This window comes from Rhinichthys klamathensis, unplaced genomic scaffold (assembly GCF_029890125.1).
Source record: "Rhinichthys klamathensis goyatoka isolate OS25496 unplaced genomic scaffold, OSU_Roscu_1.1 h1tg000461l_1, whole genome shotgun sequence".
NCBI lineage: Eukaryota > Metazoa > Chordata > Actinopteri > Cypriniformes > Leuciscidae > Rhinichthys > Rhinichthys klamathensis.
The window spans coordinates 938,687-961,800 of record NW_026606950.1 but is presented as its reverse complement, the minus strand read 5'-3'; the positions used below and the strand labels follow the sequence as shown (position 1 = coordinate 961,800).

At 37.6% G+C, this 23,114-nt stretch overlaps 2 protein-coding genes across 3 annotated transcripts in view; one reads left to right on the top strand and one right to left on the bottom strand.

The window, feature by feature from the left end:
* The window catches only part of camk1b (calcium/calmodulin-dependent protein kinase Ib), a 77,761-nt gene extending 65,493 nt beyond the window's left edge, over positions 1-12,268 (bottom strand). Inside the window, exon 1 of one of the 2 annotated variants that reach the window (XM_056236684.1) lies at positions 12,161-12,268. Coding sequence is in view for 1 of the 2 variants with exons in the window: in XM_056236683.1 (XP_056092658.1) it covers positions 5,248-5,258 (11 nt within the window). In the remaining variant the exon portion in view is untranslated. Of the gene's footprint in view, positions 1-5,247; positions 5,274-12,160 lie in introns of those variants that run through there. The other variant, XM_056236683.1, reaches the window with a different exon arrangement.
* Positions 12,269-13,696: 1,428 nt separating this feature from the next.
* Positions 13,697-23,114, top strand: part of nek4 (NIMA-related kinase 4) — a 32,935-nt gene continuing 23,517 nt past the window's right edge. The window contains exons 1-5 of the mRNA XM_056236704.1: positions 13,697-13,980; positions 17,043-17,309; positions 17,399-17,596; positions 19,314-19,421; positions 19,575-19,729. Of these exons, the coding sequence (XP_056092679.1) occupies positions 13,894-13,980; positions 17,043-17,309; positions 17,399-17,596; positions 19,314-19,421; positions 19,575-19,729 (815 nt within the window). The 5' untranslated portion in view covers positions 13,697-13,893. The remainder of the gene's footprint in view (positions 13,981-17,042; positions 17,310-17,398; positions 17,597-19,313; positions 19,422-19,574; positions 19,730-23,114) is intronic.

Here is a 23,114-nt window from a genome sequence, read left to right as displayed (position 1 = left end):
TCTTTTAAATTGACAAACATCATATGTGTAATTCAGGGCACAATTCAAACGAGATTAAAATATTTGTTGTCTCTCGCCATTGACTACCATACAATATTTTTTCGAAATAAGGTCCCATGGTGGTCAACCGGAAGGGGAGGGGCTTAGGCTTTATATGCATTTGCGCCCATTTGTGCACCCATGAGCGAGCTTGGTCTGAAAACGAGGTGTGTTCAGGCGCATTGTTGGCATGTTGCTATTTTGAGGCAACTGAAATATTTTTTTTGTTATTTAAAGAGCGCGTTAGTAATGTGCGCCTATAGGCGGGTCCATAACGCGCATACACTGTCCCGTAGATTGTCTGCTCGAAGCGCTCAGTTTTTCCGATTGCAAATTCTGCCATGTAAATAGCGAATCCGCCATGGCGCGAGCACAACTGGCTTTTAAAGGGAATGGGAGATGAGAGTTACGCCCAAAACACACCCATTACTCATTAAGAGAATAGGGACAACCCTTTTAGATAGGGCTGCACGATTAATTTACATGAAATCGCACTTAAACCGATTTGGCTTATCGCGATTATGAAATCGCAAAGGCTGTGATTGTTTTTTATGCGCAGTTTGTCATTGATGTACGGCTCTGTAAACGCTGCTCCATCTGAAAACACTGTGAGTCACTAATAACGTGCATTTGAAAAAGCAACACGCGTCAAACATCTTTCCAAACATGAGAAGCATTTATGAGCGCAACAAAAGACAACATTTACTAACATGCTTTTACTCCAAACTCAGTTCATAACGACAGTTGAGCTCATCCTTCTGTGAGATGATGTGGCAGACGAGGCAGTCGTGTGTGTTTCTTAGTCATGTTTCAATCTTCTGTTTATTCAGTGAGATTTCACGTAGTGAAAATACCATAGACTGTAAAATAATATGGACGTAGTGTCCGTGACGTCACCCGTAGGTTTCTGAAGAGCGTTTTTGAAGCCTAAAGTGGGCGGGGCCGGCCGTCGCCATCTTGGCAGCGCGTCACCTCTCGTCACTACCAGATAACAGAAAATGGGCAAAGAGGCAGGCCGTGGGTGGAGCTGAGGTGCTAATGCTATATGCTACTGGCCTCGCGCTAAAGTGATAGCTGTTTGAAGAAGTAAAGCCAATAGTGATAGTTTATGTTTTTGCCCTTTGAAATATTATAATAGTTAAAAGACATAACTAAAAGTGAGACTGTGTATCGTGATGTATTATTATTCTGCTAGTTAAAAATGTATTACCATGCAGACAGTAGCTTACAATATTGCTCTGAGCTTGCGTGTGACAGTGATTCATGCACATACATGATGTCAGTCAGCATGGCATCGCACGTCAAGTCCGTAAAGAGCTTTATTCAGTCCATTTTAAAATCTGATTTTGGCCGCCTCTCAATTTCTCAAATGGGTTTCACCAAAGATATTACCTCAGAAGTTCAAGTAAATGCACTAGAAATCCGCGCTCATTCAAGGGTGTGCATCTCCTGCATGGACGGAGAGAAAGCACTGACACCTGCAGGATTTCATCTGACGGAACTTTTTATTTAACAGCATTGTTCCGTGAGAGCAACAGTACCGCATAACGAGTGTGGTCTCTCTATATCTATAGACTTTTTTAGCAAGGAACTTGTCAGACATTCATTAACGTAGTGCATGCGAGGAAAACAACTGGAAATACAGCGCTGGTTGTTCTCTCCACACCAGTCTATGCTCCATACTCGACGACAACAACGGAATCCAACGGCGTGGGCGAAGGTATAATGCGTGTATTAAATTGTATGAAATAATCCCGAAAAAAGCACAAACACGGCAGAGATGGCAAGTACAGCAGCGGCTGGAATTAGCTGAGAGTGACAGACAAATGGCCGCAATCCACCTGTCACTCAAGTGGCCACGCCCTTAATTATGCAGGCTTAATATAATTTAAACGGACGAGTTGTAAAAAAATTCACCCCCCTCACAGTTGTCATGAAGGGCAAAATAAGCTATAAAGACCAAAACCACTTTTTGCTCCAGGCTGTAAACATGTTTTTTTTCTGCTGTAAAGTTGGGCGTTTTAACATGGGGGAGATGCAGATTTGACTCACTTCTGCAGCCTGCCTCTAGCGGCCACTCGATGAACTGCAGTTTAATTCACTTCCGTGTTGGTTTCAAGAGAGAGACAGGGAGGTTGCCGCTTGGAAAATACGCAAAGCTTCTAGGTTGTACGTCACACACACACACACACCAGTGTCGGCCAATAGTGAGCCTGCGTGTGACGTACAACACAGAAGCGCTGCGCTGTTACACTACGTGAAATCTCACGGCCCACAGAGAAGGACATGAATAGTTGAATAAAGTCGTTATTTTTGTTTGTTTTTTGCGCACAAAAAGTATTCTCGTCGCTTGATAAACTTAAGGTTGAGCCGCTGTCGTCACTCGGACTATTTTAACGATGTCTTTCATAACTTTTGGGCCGGCCAGTTTCAATCCCTTAAGATTCAAGAAGCCTATGGAGGAGTGATTCAGCTCTCAGATTTAATCAGAAATTTGTGTTCCGAAGATGAACGAAAGTCTTACGGGGTTGAACAGCATGAGGGAGAGTAATTACTGACAGAGTTTACATTTTGGGGTGAACTATCCCTTTAAGGAGACGGTTCAGGCTAAAACTTGTTACCTAATGCCAACCATAATCATCTGCTGTGCTGTTTTTGGCTACGTGGTCTAGTGTATTCTTTTTATGTGATGACAATGTTTCCATGGGAACCCGGTGATCCACGGTGTGTCTGGATCCAAATGGCAAGCTAACAGAGCAGCTGCGTTGGGATCTCGGGTGGTTTAGCCATTCGTTTGGGTAAACACTCTAAACTGTTTGAATGTTTGTGTTTAGGGAAGGCTGTCTCACCAGTAAACCTCTGTGTTAATTGATTCTTAATCGGCAGACAGTGCATTTCCTCTTTCCTAAAACAGAAGTTGTGCAAAACTGTAGCAATATATTGACTTGAGCAATGTCACACAGCCATGTTAGACATCTGAACATTTCAAGTTTGCAGCCATCAAATGTAAAGTCATATCTACATAAAAGACTGTTCCGGGTTCAGTAAGTTGAACTCTATCGACAGCACCTGTAGCTTGCTGTGAGTTACCACAGAAAATAGACCAGCACCTTATACAAATGTCAACGACATGAAGCTCATTTTTATCCCCATCCATTATTGTATTAAAAAATACATTAACATGCAATTCATACATTCAACAAATTATATGATGCACATGTTTTTCATTTCTGAATACAAATTTTGAAGAGGCATAAAAATATGTCAAATATGTCACTATGCTGACATGAAGATGAAGAACATACGCCTTGTTAAAATAAAGAAAAACTTGAAAAGAAAATGTTTGGTCTTTTTTTTTTTTAGTGAAGCAAATATTTGAAAAGCCTTTTTTCCCCCCGCCCAATCATGCAATGGGAAATGTGGTGTGACCAACAAAGTCATGTGATGCAACCAACGTGCAAAAACATGCAGGAAATGAAAAAGTAAATGTAATATATACGAGGACACCCTATGGCCTACTTAGTTCTCCTAAATATCTGATCATTTGATCTTTATATGACCGTGCAAAATAAGTTCAGGTTTGCATATTGTATAGGCTACAACCCCTCAAAAAACGTAATGATATTTATGAAATAATAATTCATGATAAAAATAATTATTAAGATGTGTACACTTTAAAAAATGCTTGGTTGTTTCAACCCAAATTTGGGTCAAATATGGACAAACCCAGTCGTTTTTTAAATGTTTAACCCAACGGTTGGGTTTGTCCATATTTTACCCAAATTTGCGTTAAAACATCCCAGCATTCACGTATTCAAAATGTGAGGATATGCTTTTTTTACATATTTTATTTTTTACATAAAATGTTTTTTATACTCTACATTTAGACTGGAAAACCACCTGACATGTATTTTTCTTTTCTTCTAGAAAATTCTGACCCAAAAACAAACAAAAAAAATGAATAGAGATTTCCTTACAAATAAAATTTAACCCAAATTTGGGTAAAATATGGACAAACCCAAATGTTGGGTTAAAAATGTAATTTAAAATTTTAACTCAACTTCAACTTTCACTTTCAACTGTACATTTTAATTGCATTTTTAACCCAGCATTTGGGTTTGTCCATATTTGACCCAAATTTGGGTTGAAACAACCCAGCATTTTTTAGAGTGTAATCATCATAAATATCATCATGTTTTGAGTTCATTTTGAGGATGTGGTATATTGAAATACTTGAAATCATTGCATAACTAAACAGACTCAATAAATATTGATTTCACAAAGCATATTACCGTAATAATTGAAATCCGAATTGGTTTATAAATGGTGCAATCACACTTTTGCTTTAACATTCATCATATAAATGGATCCTTTTATAGTGGAAGACCTTGTTGGTCTAATCAAAACCAAGAAATCCGATTAGCTACCAACATTTATAGTGTATAAAAACAGATATAAATTAATGTATAACAATGATCGTCCCAAAGACTTACTCAAACAAAGGTATGGGTACGTCTGTAATCAAAAGCATATATCACAATAGTTGTCAGGAGAATTTAACCAAGATTATTCATTTAAATGCTGGAAATTTCTTTTTAAAAACGGACTGGTATACTTCCTTAAAACTTCTGCATTACACACAGATGGCAAGCTCAAAACAGCAAAGAAGGAGTGCAGGAATTAAACGTGATGACCGGGCCGACATCTAACATGTGCACAACATGCAAAGGAGATGGGAGACATTAAATTCCCTCGATTGACAAACTTATTATTTCTCGTTGAGAATCACCGGAGCATCCAGTCACATCACCGAGTTAGACTAAACTTCATCCAATGCTCTCCAGGCAAGCAAAATATGAGCATACACCAAAGATTCACAAAGGCATCCAAAATCTCAGGCAAGAAGTTTTAAGAGTCGTATACATATCACTTATATCATAACAAAGGCCCGGGAAGGTATTTCGGGTCACTACACATGCAGGTCCGGCAGTAAAGGGGTTTCAATTCATCGTTTGTTAGTGAGGAACCACATAAAGGTCAGGAAATAGATTGTAGAAAAGCTATAAACTAACCCACGTACAAAGGAGAAGAATCATGAGGCAAGCTTGAAGTATTGAAAACAGACACATCCATACAACTCTACCATCTAGATCATCATGCAGCATTCATAATGTTTGAGTTCATCAGACAGACGATGGAGATACTCACTGGTTTCCCATGGCTGCTCGGAAGAGGACAAAAGAGATAGAGAGTGACACCTAAACCCTCAGAACAGCGTCACATCATCACACTCACAACAATTCATGATTCGCCTGTCACGGACGCTCATAACCACAAACTGAGCTTCCCCTTTTAAGGTGAGATATCAAACCACACCATAACTCAAACTCCGGAAGTATAGAGCTTATATACACATAGAGGTAACCGAAGCGAGCTTTCTCTCGGCCTCCACTAGATGTGCAAACACAGGAATGACTCGGCCTTTCTGTTTATAAGGTTTCAAAACCTAGCGATCAGTGGGAAATTAAACCAATCAACATACTCCTGAAAATTGGGGAAGAATATCTGTGAATAATAACTCATGTTTGGGTCCGTTCTAGGGGTGTAGCGATACCCTCATGTCACGATACGATACATATCACGATACTGAACTCACGATACGATATTATTGCGATACTCCAAGACATATGATAAAAGGTTAACAAAAAATGTATTGTGATTAAAATTCTAACTTTGATATTACATTGTGTGTGTAAATGAATAGGCTTGGACTCTGTGTTTTTAACCCAAGGACAATGGCGACACCAGAATAAAAATATTCATGATTCTGAAGCTGAAAATACAGAAGTATTTTAGACGAATATAGGCTACTTGCACTTTTTCACTGACTAGATATATTTAAAATAATGTTGGACACTTTTTACTGGTCAGGTAACATTTAGTATTATCAGGACCCACAAATATTCCCCCATTGCATTATTATACATTATAATCAACATTATATATAGTAGTTTAATGTCGTACTGACACTAAAACTCTGAAAACTTGAATTTTTTTCTCACATTCTCGATACATATCACGATACTGTAGGGGTGTAACGGTACACAAAAATCACGGTTCGGTACGTACCTCGGTTTTAAAGTCACGGTTCGGTACGTTTTCGATACAGCAAAAAGTAAGAAATGCCAGAGAAATTTCCTATTTGTTAAAAGAAAAACTATTTCTTAAATAAGTGAGTTTTCCTACATCTTGAAACTTTCAGGTTTATAAATGGGGGTCATCTTTGAAGGATGAACAAATAATGTTTTGGTCATCACATTAAAAATAACATTTAAATATATGAAGAGTTCAGATGCAGAAGCCATTTGAAATTTTCTTCTAGAATGATCATTTTTATCAAGCTTGTATATTTAAGTTCAGTAATTTCACTTAAATGGCAATGAAGATGGCCTATTAATTGTCATTTGAGTGAAATTACTGAACTTAAATGTACAAGCTTCATAAAAATGATCATTCTAGAAGAAAATTTCAAATGGCACTTATAGAGGCTTTTGCATCTGAACTCTTCAAATAGGCTATTTATTTATATAATATTTGAGTTTTGAAGTGCTGGAAAAAGATGTGTGAAGTACTTGAAAGCATTTCACTATTCCAGCTAAACTGGTTACAGTTAGTGTTACTATATTAAATCCATGGTGAATGTTGCTGATCTGTGGACGTAAAGTATTACTAGTTCATTCACGGCACATTATTTCTCCTGGTGTCCACGTCAGCGCTGTTTGATCTAATAGAGATCTGCGGTTAATAACGGAGAAATGTGAATGCTATTATGCTAATGAAGCATTATGCTAATGATATTATTGCGATACTCCAAGACATATGATAAAAGGTTAACAAAAAATGTATTGTGATTAAAATTCTAACTTTGATATTACATTGTGTGTGTAAATGAATAGGCTTGGACTCTGTGTTTTTAACCCAAGGACAATGGCGACACCAGAATAAAAATATTCATGATTCTGAAGCTGAAAATACAGAAGTATTTTAGACGAATATACTTGCACTTTTTCACTGACTAGATATATTTAAAATAATGTTGGACACTTTTTACTGGTCAGGTAACATTTAGTATTATCAGGACCCACAAATATTCCCCCATTGCATTATTATACATTATAATCAACATTATATATAGTAGTTTAATGTCGTACTGACACTAAAACTCTGAAAACTTGAATTTTTTTCTCACATTCTCTGCATTTTTGCATTGCGATATATTGTGGCACGATATATTGTTACACCCCTAGTCCATTCCCTTACGCGAATATCGCAAGTCGTATGGAGTTTAATAGAATTGGTAACAATGAAGCTGCATCATTTTAATCAAACTACCTTTTGATGAACTGATTAAATCCCATAAGAATCAAACGCCGTTTTCATGCAGTTTCAAAACTTCACTAAACATGTAGCGCGCCTGTCATCCGATAATCACAATACGCAAAGTCTCAGCTTTTTCAAATTATGTCAATTTCACCATGAAGTTTAACATTTTGTAAAACATCTTGTAAACAATGTCACATAATATTACATTTACCTCAGGAAAGCCATCTTTCCCACGTTTTTATGACAGTGTTTAAATGTGTAGAAATGTGCCAGCATTTAAATGTTTGTATAAAACTCAATCTTTTATTGTTGATTATTATATTTAGAAATAAACAGCAGTTGAATTAGTAGTTAATTTGAACCAATATGAATGTAGCTACCAACTGTATAGCTACTGATTCAGGTGAGAGAGATTGTTTGTTTCCTTAAAAAACTATCCAAATTAATCAAATTGAGATTGTTTTTGCCCATACATGGATGTCAATGGGGTCCAAAACTCAACGATTTAACATTATATGGAGAACAAAAGAACAACACTGAGACAGTGTTTCTAGAAGAAAGAAAGTCATTCAGGTTTGGAATGACATGTCGGGTGAGAAAATAATTACACACTTTTTATTTTTGATGCACTGTCTCTTTAAGCACGGCTGAGATGCTTACAGATACACAAGTGCCATATGGTTGCTTGGGACGGTCAACCCATCAAGTGTGTGATCCACAAGCTATTCGCAGACAGGTTCAGAGTTCAGCTCTTAATTACAGCACCATCACGACTAGCTATATACATTTTCTTTCATACAATGGCGTTATATGTGTGCCTCAATCCTGAGCGAGTAATTGTAAGTTTTGAGCGCAGAGAACTATATTTTGCAAGCACATTGCATTATATTTTGAACAGAAATTGACAATTGCACAAAAAAAATCGTTTGAGAAAAGAAAAAACGATTACGTGCTCAATAAATGTATTTGCTATTATCCATATTAACGTGCAATAATAACCCCTCTCACGCAGTTTACAGGTGCTCTCTCACAACCTAATAACTTATAATATTACAGTAGCCTATATCTCCTATTGTGACTAAAGTTAGTTTGACTTATCCTTTTCACCATTTGACTCTGTCATGTTTGATGGTGGCTAGAGAAGACATCTATCCATAAAATTCATTTTTCGTCTTCTTTGTGCTGCGTGGTGATTGGAGAACAACAGCCAATCACAATTGACCTTTAATTTTCCGATTGGTTGATTTTGTGGCACAATTGTAACGCTGTTGTATGTTGAGCGAGCGTGTGTGTCAAGAGTTGAGCGCGCGCAGAATTAAGAGGTTGAGAGAGAGAGAGAGGGACTTGACAGGAGCGCAGGGAATAAGGTTGTGAGAGAGCACCTGTAATCTGCGTGAGAGGGGTTATTATTGCACGTTAATATGGATAATAGCAAATACATTTATTGAGCACGGAATCGTTTTTTCTTTTCTCAAACGATTTTTTTTTGTGCAATTGTTAATTTCTGTTCAAAATATAATGTAATGTGCTTGCAAAATATAGTTCGCTGTGCTCAAAACTTACAATTACTCGCTCAGGATTGAGGCACACATATAACGCCATATTCGACACTAAAGGGAAGTGAATGCATTGTGAAAGCACAGGGAAGTTCAGCTGCCACTTTGACACTATTTCAGAACACTTAAAATGCATGACTTTATTTCCTTCTACAGCCTAGAACAGAACTCCACAGATGACAATGCAAACGAAGGCGTCCCTTCTAACCAGTCCTAACATTAAAGCATCTCTCTGCACATCACGATCACATTCTGGCTGTCGGAGCAGCCCACAACAGCTGATAAAGACTACATCTATTCCAGTGCAGCAACTGCTCAAACAATAGGCTGTTATTGACTACATGTGATATATTAATTGCTAAAACCGACGGGCTGTCTGATCCCTAAAAATGTGCAAGTGAGGGAATCAAACAGCCAAAGCGCTTTAATTAAATAATGCCAGCATTGGCTGTTTGGCAAAGAGGAAGAAATAGCACAAGAATGCTGGAAAGAAATGCGAAGAGGCTGAAAGAGAAAGAGCACACATGTGGAACCACTCGAACGACTGGTTAAAAGAAACAGATGCTATGTTGAGATAAGATAACAGTAATGAAACCAAAATATTAAGCCATTTCAGACTAAGTTTGTCCTTTTATGGTCAGAAATGTGCAGTTTTGGTGGTTTCATATATTTTCAAGAAGTCATCATGATGTAATACAGTTTTATTTCCCTTTTCTTCTAAATTATTTTTGTATTGGGATGAGCAATACATTGGTGGTCATATCGGTATCGGCTGATAAATGTTTTATGCTTAATATTTGTATGTTATCACTGTCTGTCGGATAAGAAAAGTACGTTGATATATATATTAGAAGAGTTTTCTAGGCTAGACTACATTAGGTCAAATATTTTTTAGGGTGAAAAAAATGACTTTTTGTTAGGTTAAGATTACCAAATAAAAGCAGTAGTACATACATGCTATATATTTGATATAATTTGAAGTCTTGGACATAATGGTGTAGATATGGAAGCTTGTTTCCGCCACTGAATAAAATAAATAAATAAATAATTGCGGCTTTTTATCTCACAATTGCGAGATGTGAAGTCAGAATTGTGAGAAATAAAGTCGCAATTGCGAGATATAAAGTCGCAATTCTGAGAAATAAAGTCGCAATTCTGAGAAATAAAGTCGCAATTCTGAGAAATAAAGTCGCAATTGTGAGATATAAAGTCGCAATTCTGAGAATAAAGTCGCAATTGCGAGATATAAAGTTGCAATTATGAGAAATAAAGTCGCAATTGCGAGAAAAAAAGACAGAATTACGACTTTTTATCTCACAATTCTGACTTTATAACACATAATTGCGAGTTTATGTCTCGAAATTCTGACATCTCTTCTCAGAATTGTGAGATATAAACTCGCAATTGTGAGGTATCAGGCCAATTCTAAGGGGGAAAAAAGACTAACTTTTTCCCCCTCAGAATAGTATATATCTCACAATTCTGACTTTACAACACGCAATTTTGACTTTATATCACGCAATTCTGACTTTATATCACGCAATTGCGACTTTATCACTCAATTATGACTTTATAACCTGCAATTGCGACTTTATATCAATAAATTCTGACTTTATATCATGCAATTACGACTTTATCACGCAATTATGACTTTATAACCTGCAATTGCGACTTTATATCAATAAATTCTGACTTTATATCTCGCAATTCTGACTTTATAACACGCAATTGCGATTTTATATCACGCAATTCTGACTTTCTATCTCACAATTCTGAGATGTAAACTCGCAATTGTGAGAAAAAAAGTCCGAATTGTGAGATAAAAAGTCGCAATTACCTTTTTTATTTTTCATTCTGTGGCGGAAACAAGCTTCCATATGTAGGTGAGGCTTTTGTTTATTTACATCAAAATGTTTATTTATCGTGTATATATGGGTTATCGACTTCCAAATATATAGAATGATTGGTTATGATATCAACCAAATGTTCCATATCAATGCATCCCTGATATGTTTGCATCTCTCTGACCTTTAGAGTGGAACAGGCCATGTTTGCTATTTGTCTACATGTCTACTATTTGTTTACATGTCTACTATTTGTTTACATGTCAAATGTGAAGAGATAAAGCACTGTGCTGTGGGTTTGCGGATAGTTTTTAACTGCGCCATTTAAAAAAAAAAAAAAAAACACAGTCTGACAAGTTCACTAAACAATTCGTGCTGAAATGTGCCGCTCAAACTGTTCAACTCACACTGAAATGATCAGGGATCTTGTTTAAAATAACTTCAATTGCTTATTTCTCCCATTGGGATTCTTCAGAAGGAAACAGCGCAAAATATGACCATGTTCCCACATTGTACTCTTATTGTTATTATTTGTTAGCATAGTATTCTGATATTAGGAATAAAGCATTGTTCACAAACAAGCGACTTTGACGTCTGTCGCTGTACTACAGCAGGTGTTCATAGATTTAATTGTCATCATAATAACAGTTATGAAAACTATTACCGCTAAGATATCAATGGACTGTCAAGGAAATCAGTTTTTATGCCGCTAAAACAACAAAGCCTGCAAAACGCAAATGATAATTAGCTGAATATTCATTTGTCTGACGTCACAATGCTGCGGAAGTTCATTTTTGCAAAAAAAAAAAATATATTATTTGGGGATATGTTTTGAGTTTTAAACTTGAATAGTATTCAATACAATAGTAAAATCGTTTTATCTGGAAAAAGGAGCATTTGATGCCTCATGTGACAACTTAAACAAAACCATTTATTGTTTCTGTTCTTCATTCTTTGGTGTTCTTTCAAGCAATCATCTGTCAAAGTTTCAGTGCGTTCAAAGACTTCGAGTGGTAAACCACATCCACCCTGTGAATGAGTGAGATAACTCATCATAAAGTCAACCAGCTGTAATACAAAACTGTAAGCTCTTAATCTGGTGGACCAGCCTCCATTTGCGAAGTGCAGAGCTATTATTAATGTGCATCATTATTAATAATAATATTAAAAGTTTAATGCACATTGTGTGCATGCATGCATAGCCTACATTACATGACATCAATACATAAATCCAGCATTACAGGCTACTAAAAAGACAGCGAAAAAACAGCAGCGGTTATCGATCACGCACAGCTGTGCTGAACATTTCGTGTGAAATAGAAAGTTAAATGTGTGTACCTGTGCTGTGTGTCGGAGAGGTGCGAGGCGCGTCTCGTGCTGTAATGTGAACGCGTTTGCGCTCGCGCTAGAGATCTGACTGACTGCTGGTTCCTCGCGCTGACCCAGTCTCAGCGCGCGCCCGACGTCACGGGCACTCTGCAGCTCTGCGCCAATCAGAGGACAGAGATCGCTGAATCAGGTAATAGAGGCGGGGTTAGCTCTGTCTGACTCGCTGTTCCCAGAATTTGATCTAATAGCTGGAATTATCTAATATCCTTATTATTCCCTGGAGCTCAGGATGTGCTGATGGGGACATTTGTTTAAGAAAATCTCTCCTGATGTCCCTCGATGTCTTTGGTGATATAAGTGATTATGTAGCTATACAATAGGCTACACATAAATATGCAGTGTGTAGTGCATTTCAAAGTAATTACAGTAATTTAATCACATTTCCTCTGAAAAAGTAAAGTAAGGGATTATTCTTTATTTTTCAGAAATGTAGTTACTTTTGAACTAATTGCATTAAATGCTGTATAGACTAGGCTTTAGAAGAAAACAATAGTGGATTTCATGTTAAAATGTATGTTTTTCATGTAACCTTCTCCCTTGGGTCAGTTCAAGAATAATTTATGAAATTTTAAATAGTTTATTTGAAAGAATTAAAAGAGCAGTTTCATGTCTATCCTTGTATTGTTCAACTGGTCAAGGTTGATATGGGATTTAGAAAGAAATTAGTAACAAGTGATGCAATAATTTGTAGAGAGACTAATTAGTACAGCAATGAAGATGTAATCAGTAACTAGTAGCCTAATTAATTACTTTTTTAGAGTACCCCACCCCCCAAAAGACAAAACAATTATATATATATATATATATAGAGAGAGAGAGAGAGAGAGAGAGAGAGAGAGAGAGAGAGAGAGAGAGAGAGAGAGAGAGAGAGAGAGAGAGAGAGAGAGAGAGTCTCTTTTATATATATAATAAATATTTCAATATATATAATTTGTAGAATATATATATATATATATATAAGCTATGCAAAGGCTTGGATAGTGAATCCCTTAGGATATTCAAATATGTGACTTAACAATGGCATGGATGGCATGTTTTATATTTTGCGGATCCTTCATTCACCGCTTGAATTTAAAATTCATATATAAATTTGAAAACTTTGTGGTTTGTTCAACTAGCAGATGGTTGTACTTTTCTTCTCCTGACCCAACCAATGTGTACAGTAATACCTTAGTAATGCACATAGGGTAATACATGAATAAAAACATTACGCCATCTACTGGTGAAACTTATTTTTGCCTTTGCTTATCTACTTCTACTACTTTAAACTTCCTATTTGCAATATGTGGAAGACAAAATAAGTCTAATATGAAATGTAATTACATATATAGCCTATATATAACGATAAATATGCAATGAATATCATTAAATATTATTGTAAAATTATTGTATTATTGTAAAATCATCTTATTGGTCACGTGTCGCCGAGCCTCTAGAGGGCGCTGTGTTGAAACTGAACACACATTAGACCGGAGTGTGTAGCGTTAACGCGGAGTGTGTTGCCTGGTGACGCCGAAGCCGAACTGGCTGATTCCTGCGCCCTCTGTCACCCGAAACAAGTTTCAAACAGACAAATCACCGTCGATGCATTGAGAATAACGCGCTCACTTCTGCTCGAACTCCTGCGGAGGGGCTTAAAACCACTCGCTATGTGATACAGACAGCATCTCTGGGAGAGGATCATGGACAGTTACTTGTTCGTTCGAGTTGTGGGGAAGGGGAGCTACGGGGAGGTGAACCTGGTCAGACACAAAGCAGACCGTAAACAGGTAACGGTAACGGTAACGGCAGAGTTATGCGAATCACAACACACTTTCACTACTGGCCAAGCTGAACTCATGTCTTAGTTCATATCAGATTGTGTTGTGGTTGTTTTCACTGCTGAGAGTTATAGCCTCTTCCATGAAAATGTCTAATTATTGAATTATTTACATATTTATTGTATGATGCATTAGTTAAATACATTAGTTAACACAAACTAAGAATTAACAATACTTCTACAGCATTCATTAATCTTAGTTAACGTTACTTTGCTAATACATTATTAAAATCAAATGTTGTATTAGCATTGGTTGATGCACTGACTGAACAAACAGTGAACGGATGGATTTTTATTAACTATCATTAACAAAGATTAATTAATGCTGTAACAATACTGCCATTTTTAACAAATGTATTGCTCATTATTAATTCATGTTAAAAATTCATTAACTAATGAGACCTTATTGTAAATTGTTAGCAATATTCCTTGTACGTAACACTTACAGTGGTGTGAATAAGTTATTACCCCCATGCTAAAGTTGCCTAAAAAGAGGAATAAAAAATCATCTTTTGGAAATTGATCTTAATGCCTTAATTAGAAAAACGAGGAAAAATCCAACCTTTAAGGACACCAATTTTCTTTTTGTATGAATAATGTATCATAAATAAATAAATGTTCTTCCTTAAAATACAGGGTGCATAAGTCAGGCCCCCCCCTATGTTAAAGTCCCATAGAGTCAGGCAGATTTTTATTTTTAAAGGCCAGTTATTTCATGGATCCAGGATAATATGCATCCTGATAAAGTTCCCTTGGCCTTTGGAATTAAAATAGACCCACATCATCACATTCCCTTCACCATACCTAGAGATTGGCATGGGGTACTTTCCATAAGATCATCTTTCAATGCAAATCAAACCAGCTATTAGGCTAACTGAAATAACACCATGCCACCATGCCATATTTTAATTCCAAAGGCCAAGGGAACTTTATCAGGATGCATATTATCCTGGATCCATGAAATAACTGGCCTTTAAAAATACAAATCTGCCTGACTCTATGGGAATTTAACATAGGGGGGGCCTGACTTATGCACCCTGTATTTTAAGGAAGAACATTTATTTATTTATGATACATTATTCATACACAAAGAAAATTGGTGTCCTTAAAGGTTGGATTTTTCCTCATTTTTCTAATTAAGGCATTAAGATCAATTTCCAAAAGATGATTTTTTATTCCTCTTTTTAGGCAACTTTAGCATGGGGGTAATAACTTATTCACACCACTGTATATATAATAACTTCATTTAACAGGCAAATTATGAGCCTATAGGATACTTCATATCAGAGTGATCATCTTCAAATATGAATATGTATGAAAAATATTAATCAGATCTGTTAAGCATATAAAGCAATGTTTTAAGTGTTCTTATTATTTGATTAATTACTATAAAGGCAGTTGACATCCTGCCGTGGCGTGTATAATGCTCAGTCTAAAACTATTTTAAACAGCATTTTGTCTTGCAAATTAAGTTTAAATAAAAATTTGAATTACTCTTGTCTTTAATTAATTTTCATACATACCGTTTTTGTGATTGTTTAATTGCTTATTTATTGTTGTTTGTCAAGCAGGACCATTTAAAGTCGGCATAAAACAAAAGTTTTCTTCCCTATTTTGACAAATATCCGAGTGAAACGGCTTCTGGAACAAGAACAAATGTGGGCGGGGCTTGATTTTGTCCATTAGGAATTGATTGGGTGGTTGTGGTTTGCTATTGGTGGATCTCATGTGAGTGACAGGTTGTCGATGCAAGAGGGAGGTGAAGTTATTTAGATTAAATATTATGAGGGAACATGTATTAAAAAAAATCGGCATGGATAAATAATTTATAATAAGTACTGCAATGTTCCATAAAAAATAGGAATTGTCCATTTTGATTTCATGGTGACTTTAATATACTGAAAAAAATGATTAAATTGTGGAAAATCTTAAAAGAACTAGTTAGCCTCACTTAAAACATATGCTTTCCTTTATACAAACTGAAAATATTGGATATTTGGGTTTGGAAAATATGATTGCTGATATGTTCCGTTCCTTCGTTGCGCAACAAACTTTAAATTGTTTTCCCTTAAGGAATAGTTCACTTCAAAACGAAAATTCTGTCATCATTTACTCATCCTCAAGTTGTTCCAAACCTGTACGAGTTTCTTTCTCCTGCTGAACACAAAGGAAGATATTTTGAAGAATGTCAGTAACCAGACAGTTGATGAACCCCATTGACTTCCATAGTAGGAAAAAAAATACTATGGACGGCAATGGGGTCCATTTGTTTACTGACATTCTTCAAAATCTTCCTTAGTGTTTAAGGGATAGTTCACCCCAAAATGAAGACTCTGTCAGTAATTACTCTCCCTCATGTTGTTCAACCCCGTAAGACTTTCGTTCATCTTCGGAACACAAATGAAGATATTTGTGATTAAATCTGAGAGCTGGATCACTCCTCCATAGGCTTCTTAAGGGATCGAAACTGGCCGGCCCAAAAGTTATGAAAGACATCGTTAAAATAGTCCGAGTGACGACAGCGGCTCAACCTTAAGTTTATCAAGCGACGAGAATACTTTTAGTGCGCAAAAAAACACACAAAAATAACGACTTTATTCAACTATTCATTTCCTTCTCTGTGGGCCGTGAGATTTCACGTAGTGTAACAGCGCAGCGCTTCTGTGTTGTACGTCACACACACACACACACATGACCAGCGTCGGCCAATAGTGAGCCTGCGTGTGACGTGAAGCCTATGGAGGAGTGATCCAGCTCTCAGATTTAATCCAAAATATCTTAATTTGTGTTCCGAAGATGAACGAAAGTCTTACGGGGTTGAACAACATGAGGGAGAGTAATTACTGACAGAGTTTACATTTTGGGGTGAACTATCCCTTTCATCAAAAGAAAGAAACAACTTGAGGGTGAGTACATGATGAATTTTCATTTTGAAGTGAACTAATCCTTTAAAATGTAGACATTTTCCACTAGGATTCACGTCTTATGTGCAAAGTTGTATGTTTTTGGCAGTATGTGATTAAGAAGCTGAACCTGAGAACATCCTCCAGACGTGAACGGCGAGCCGCGGAGCAAGAGGCACAGCTCCTTTCTCAGCTCAAGCATCCCAACATAGTCACATACCGGGAATCATGGGAAGGCGAGGACTGCCAGCTCTACATCGTGATGGGTTTCTGTGAGGGAGGAGATCTGTACCACAGACTCAAGCTGCAGAAGGGAGAACTGCTGCCCGAGAGACAGGTGGTGGAGTGGTTTGTTCAAATAGCCATGGCCCTTCAGGTAAGTCAATATCCATCAGTCTGTCCAATTGTCCTTTCCGAAGTTTCAGCTGAATAATGAAGCCGTTGCCTTTTTTTTAATATCCGTAGTATTTACATGAGAAGCACATTCTGCATCGAGATCTGAAGACACAGAATATTTTCTTGACCAAAACCAATATAATCAAAGTGGGTGATCTGGGCATCGCACGGGTCTTGGAGAACCAGAACGATATGGCCAGCACTCTGATCGGCACACCTTACTACATGAGTCCAGAACTCTTCTCCAACAAACCGTACAACTACAAGGTACTGCATGCTCACCATGACAGTTAGTGCAGCTCTAGATTCAGGCTACGTCAATGATCATGTCTATACACTTTTGCTAAATAGGTGAATGTCACAAAACCATTATTATTTTTATACCCCAAAGTCAAAAGACAAAAATATATATCATATTGTTTATGTTTTTATTTAGCAATTAACATTTAAGCCATTTTAAAAGTTAAATATATATATATATATATATATATACACTCACCTAAAGGATTATTAGGAACACCATACTAATACTGTGTTTGACCCCTTTCGCCTTCAGAACTGCCTTAATTCTACGTGGCATTGATTCAACAAGGTGCTGAAAGCATTCTTTAGAAATGTTGGCCCATATTGATAGGATAGCATCTTGCAGTTGATTGATATTTGTGGGATGCACATCCAGGGCACGAAGCTCCCGTTCCACCACATCCCAAAGATGCTCTATTGGGTTGAGATCTGGAGACTGTGGGGGCCATTTTAGTACAGTGAACTCATTGTCATGTTCAAGAAACCAATTTGAAATGATTCGAGCTTTGTGACATGGTGCATTATCCTGCTGGAAGTAGCCATCAGAGGATGGGTACATGGTGGCCATAAAGGGATGGACATGGTCAGAAACAATGCTCAGGTAGGCCGTGGCATTTAAACGATGCCCAATTGGCACTAAGGGGCCTAAAGTGTGCCAAGAAAACATCCCCCACACCATTACACCACCACCACAAGCCTGCACAGTGGTAACAAGGCATGATGGATCCATGTTCTCATTCTGTTTACGCCAAATTCTGACTCTACCATCTGAATGTCTCAACAGAAATCGAGACTCGTCAGACCAGGCAACATTTTTCCAGTCTTCAACTGTCCAATTTTGGTGAGCTCTTGCAAACTGTAGCCTCTTTTTCCTATTTGTAGTGGAGATGAGTGGTACCCGGTGGGGTCTTCTGCTGTTGTAGCCCATCCGCCTCAAGGTTGTGCGTGTTGTGGCTTCACAAATGCTTTGCTGCATACCTCGGTTGTAACGAGTGGTTATTTCAGTCAAAGTTGCTCTTCTATCAGCTTGAATCAGTCGGCCCATTCTCCTCTGACCTCTAGCATCAACAAGGCATTTTCGCCCACAGGACTGCCGCATACTGGATGTTTTTCCCTTTTCACACCATTCTCTGTAAACCCTAGAAATGGTTGTGCGTGAAAATCCCAGTAACTGAGCAGATTGTGAAATACTCAGACCGGCCCGTCTGGCACCAACAACCATGCCACGCTCAAAATTGCTTAAATCACCTTTCTTTCCCATTCTGACATTCAGTTTGGAGTTCAGGAGATTGTCTTGACCAGGACCACACCCCTAAATGCATTGAAGCAACTGCCATGTGATTGGTTGATTAGATAAATGCATTAATGAGAAATTGAACAGGTGTTCCTAATAATCCTTTAGGTGAGTGTATATTCTTATATAAAATATTATTTGAAATGTAAAAGGTTACATAATGTAATGGAGAATTGGTTTGAAAAAAAAAAAAACTCAAGTAAAATATCAAACATAAAATGTCTGAGGATTTCTTAATTTTTAAGACAGAAATCTCAACAGTCCTAAAATAGCTTCTTTTTAAAAAAATTTTAATTTTAGGGTAACCTGGATTTTTAGGGTAACCAAATGTGTTTAAGATGAATCATTATGTCTGTTCATTTCAGTTATGTTTGTTTGTGTTTGCAGTCGGACATATGGGCTCTGGGATGTTGCGTGTACGAGATGGCAACTCTAAAACATGCCTTCAACGCAAAAGACATGAACTCTCTCGTCTATCGGATCGTAGAAGGGAAGGTAGGACGATTATATTCCTCGTCTGTTTCACTGCTGAACTGCGAATATTTGCATTTGTCAGATCTAAAGAGCTTTCCATTCATATCAGTACTCATTTCATCCTTCCTCATATTATATTAACAGTATTATTAATTATTCATTTTTAATATTCAGCTGCCCCAGATGCCGAGTAAGTACGACCCCCAGCTGGGAGAACTGATAAAGCGGATGCTGTGTAAGAAACCAGAGGACAGGCCGGACGTCAAACACATCCTCCGACAGCCGTATATTAAACACCAGATCTCCATGTTCCTGGAGGCCACAAAAGAGTATGTGCTTATTCCTACCTCTCCAATACAATTCAAATAAAAAGATTTCAATAGGTTTGTAACTAGGGATTCGCCATTTTTAACAAACAAATATTGTCCAAAAACCGATATTTGTCATTTGCTCTCTTGTTTAATCTTTTGTCATTTAAAATAGATTAGCGTTTTAATTAGTGCTGTCAAACGATTAAAATATTTAATCGCGATTAATCGCATTAATGTCATAGTTAATCGCAATTAATCGCACATTTTTATCTATTCTAAATGTCTCTTGATTTCTTTTTGTCCCGTTATTTTTCTAATTTTAATGCTCTTATCAACATGGAAAAGTGGATCGGCTTGCTTTGTGCAAATGTTTTTTATTGAAAACAATATTGACATATACAGTGTTCTATTTCACCCTAACATTCTCACTTGGAGCAAATAATCTCTCACACAATGTAACACTGTCCATCAATAAAAGGGTGAAAGAAATACTGACGAGGTCCTGAAATTGACGAGGGGGCGGAGAATTCGGATCAGCTGTGTGTGTGTGTGTGTGTGTGTGTGTGTGTGTGTGTGTGTGTGTGCTTGGCCATCATCAGTGGTATTTCAGACTGGACGCGCTGCGATGATGATAGCTCAGGTCACAACGACAAAACACACAGATCACTTTGGTCTCGTCAATGGAACCATTTGGCAACTTTTTAAAAGTAAACTTTCCATTCAGAATCTTATTGGCATCCATTTCGGCGTCTCGCGCTCGTCATCCACTCAAATCTTAACGTTAAACTACTATTTGGCCGGCTCGCAAGCCCAAACGAGTGTGTGCGGCGTGCCTGTTGTTTTGTTTCCGGTCTAGCTAGATCCGCTTGCGCTTTCAAAACGTCCTCGCGCGGCGCAAGCCATTGAAATGAATGGGTTTCACAGCGCAGCGCCGCGTCCTGTTGCAAAAGCATGTGAAAAAAACTACAAAGTTTGCTAGGCCAAAAAGACCGACATAACATAAGAACTAATACAACAGAACAAAGATGCATATGAAAGAAACAGTGCTTTTCAGGTAGGGCTAACAGTAGTTACTGAAATTAAGTAATAAAATGCTAAATATATTATTTATTGTATAAATGAAATATACATTCATCTTTATTAAAGCTACAAAAGTTATTTAGTCAAGAGTAGTGATGTAGTTTGTTGATTAACTCTAAAACAGACAGCAGCGCTGCAGGAATATTAGGCTGCTGTCACTTTAAGAGCTGCACGGATTCAATATACTGGCACACAAGCGACTGTTTACATTAATTTAAGACATAACCAACAGAGCTGGAGAGTAACGGTACAGTACATTTACTTGAGTACAGTACTTAAGTACAATTTTGAGGGATCTGTACTTTACTCGAGTATCATTTTTGTGGAGTACTCATGACTTTTCTCAAGTACATTTGAGAGGCAAATATTGTACTCTTTACTCCACGACATTTCTATCCATAACCGTGAGTACCCGTTACTACTTCTAAAAAAAAAAAAAGGAAAAAAGAAAAATCTCGGAAACCCTCAATTTGTTGTTTCCCTCTCAAACGTGATTGGATTGTGCAGGCGCCAATATTGAGACAGCCTATCAGCAATCACCTTCAGCTTTCCGCCAAAGTCAACTCCATGGTCAGATTTAGATAAGAGACGAAACCATGGATGGAGACGCAGCAGGTCCATCCCGGGAATGTGCCAACCCGTGGCCCCACCTCGCCAGACTATTTAAATTTTCTGAATTTTCAGACATTTTCTTAAATGTTAAATAAAGCAACATGGTAAAAAGATGAAAATGACTTGATTTTACTTTCAATTCCTTTTACATTCTCCAAGGTATTAACATTAACATTTTTCATAACTCCATGTGGGACGTTTCTGTGCATAAATGTAGGCACTGTGGCAGTAGTAATGCAATATTTAGAAAATGTACTCTTGATACTCAAGTACTTTTAAAAACAAGTACTTCAGTAATTTTACTTAAGTAGACATCTGACTGTAGTACTTTACTTGTACTTGAGTAAAATTTTGCAAGGGGTATCTGTACTTTTACTCAAGTAATGAAGCTGTGTACTCTGTCCGCCTCTGATAACCAACTATGTTTACAAGGAGACTCGCCAAGGTATGCATTTTGATATACATTTGTGTGAATTAGAAGTGAAAGAGAACTCAATTCAGTATTTGTGCCCTGAGACGTGGCTTTTCAGGCGTGTACTTTGTATGCGTGCGCACATAAAACCTCTCACACTGTGAGCAGAATTGAGTTCTCTTTCGCGTCTTCTTGCGCTTGAATATTTAAATGAGCAATGCTTAAAGCTGCAGTCCGTAGGTTTTCCTCTTTGTCGCCATCTCTGTTCGAAATCTGCAATTGCAGTCATTCGCGGAATTATCAACTTTACATGAGTTGTACTTCAACACCCTCGACACGGCACAGCGCGGATGAACACAGTGTTTGAAGAGAGTGTGTGTCTGTCAGTCGCCGCCGGTGTCGATACTGGCATTCAGAATCACAGATTATTCTTTTTGGAAGTATGACCAACATAAGAATTTTCACCGGGAAATGTAATCTGAACTAGTAAGAAACATCCACCTTTGTTCTGGTTCTGACATTGCAGTAAATCGCGCTGATTAAATCTAACAATCGCTTATAAGTTATCATATCACGCAAAACCGTACAAATTATACTTTGTTCTCAAATTGTTAATGTTAACAACGTCAGCATTGCGTGACTGTAATGTCCTTCCGATATTATCCTTGTTTTCGCATGGGCCGGTTGCAGTCTCTTTTTTTCTGTAGCCGCTCCGAAGTCCGAACGAAGTCTTCTGCATGTTACAGCGGGTGAATCTGTTGTCACTGGTGATCGTCGTTTGATCCTTTCTGGATCCACCATCAAATTGATAAGTTTAATTATATCAAGAGCTGTGAGAAAAGGCTATAAATCTCCACCTCCAGCATCCTCACACGCAATATAGCCGACTAGCCGAGACTCTTCTTTGTGTACAGATGTGTGTGTACTGATGTGTGTGTGTACTGATGTGTGTGTGTACTGATGTGTGTGTGTACAGATGTGTGTGTACTGATGTGTGTGTGTACTGATGTGTGTGTGTACAGATGTGTGTGTGTGTACAGAAGATGTGTGTGTGTGTACAGATGTGTGTGTGTACAGATGTGTGTGTGTACAGATGTGTGTGTGTACAGATGTGTGTGTACTCATGTGTGTGTACTGATGTGTGTGTACAGATGTGTGTGTACAGATGTGTGTGTACAGATGTGTGTGTACAGATGTGTGTGTGTGTACTGATGTGTGTGTGTACAGATGTGTGTGTGTACAGATGTGTGTGTGTGTACAGATGTGTGTGTGTGTACAGATGTGTGTGTGTACAGATGT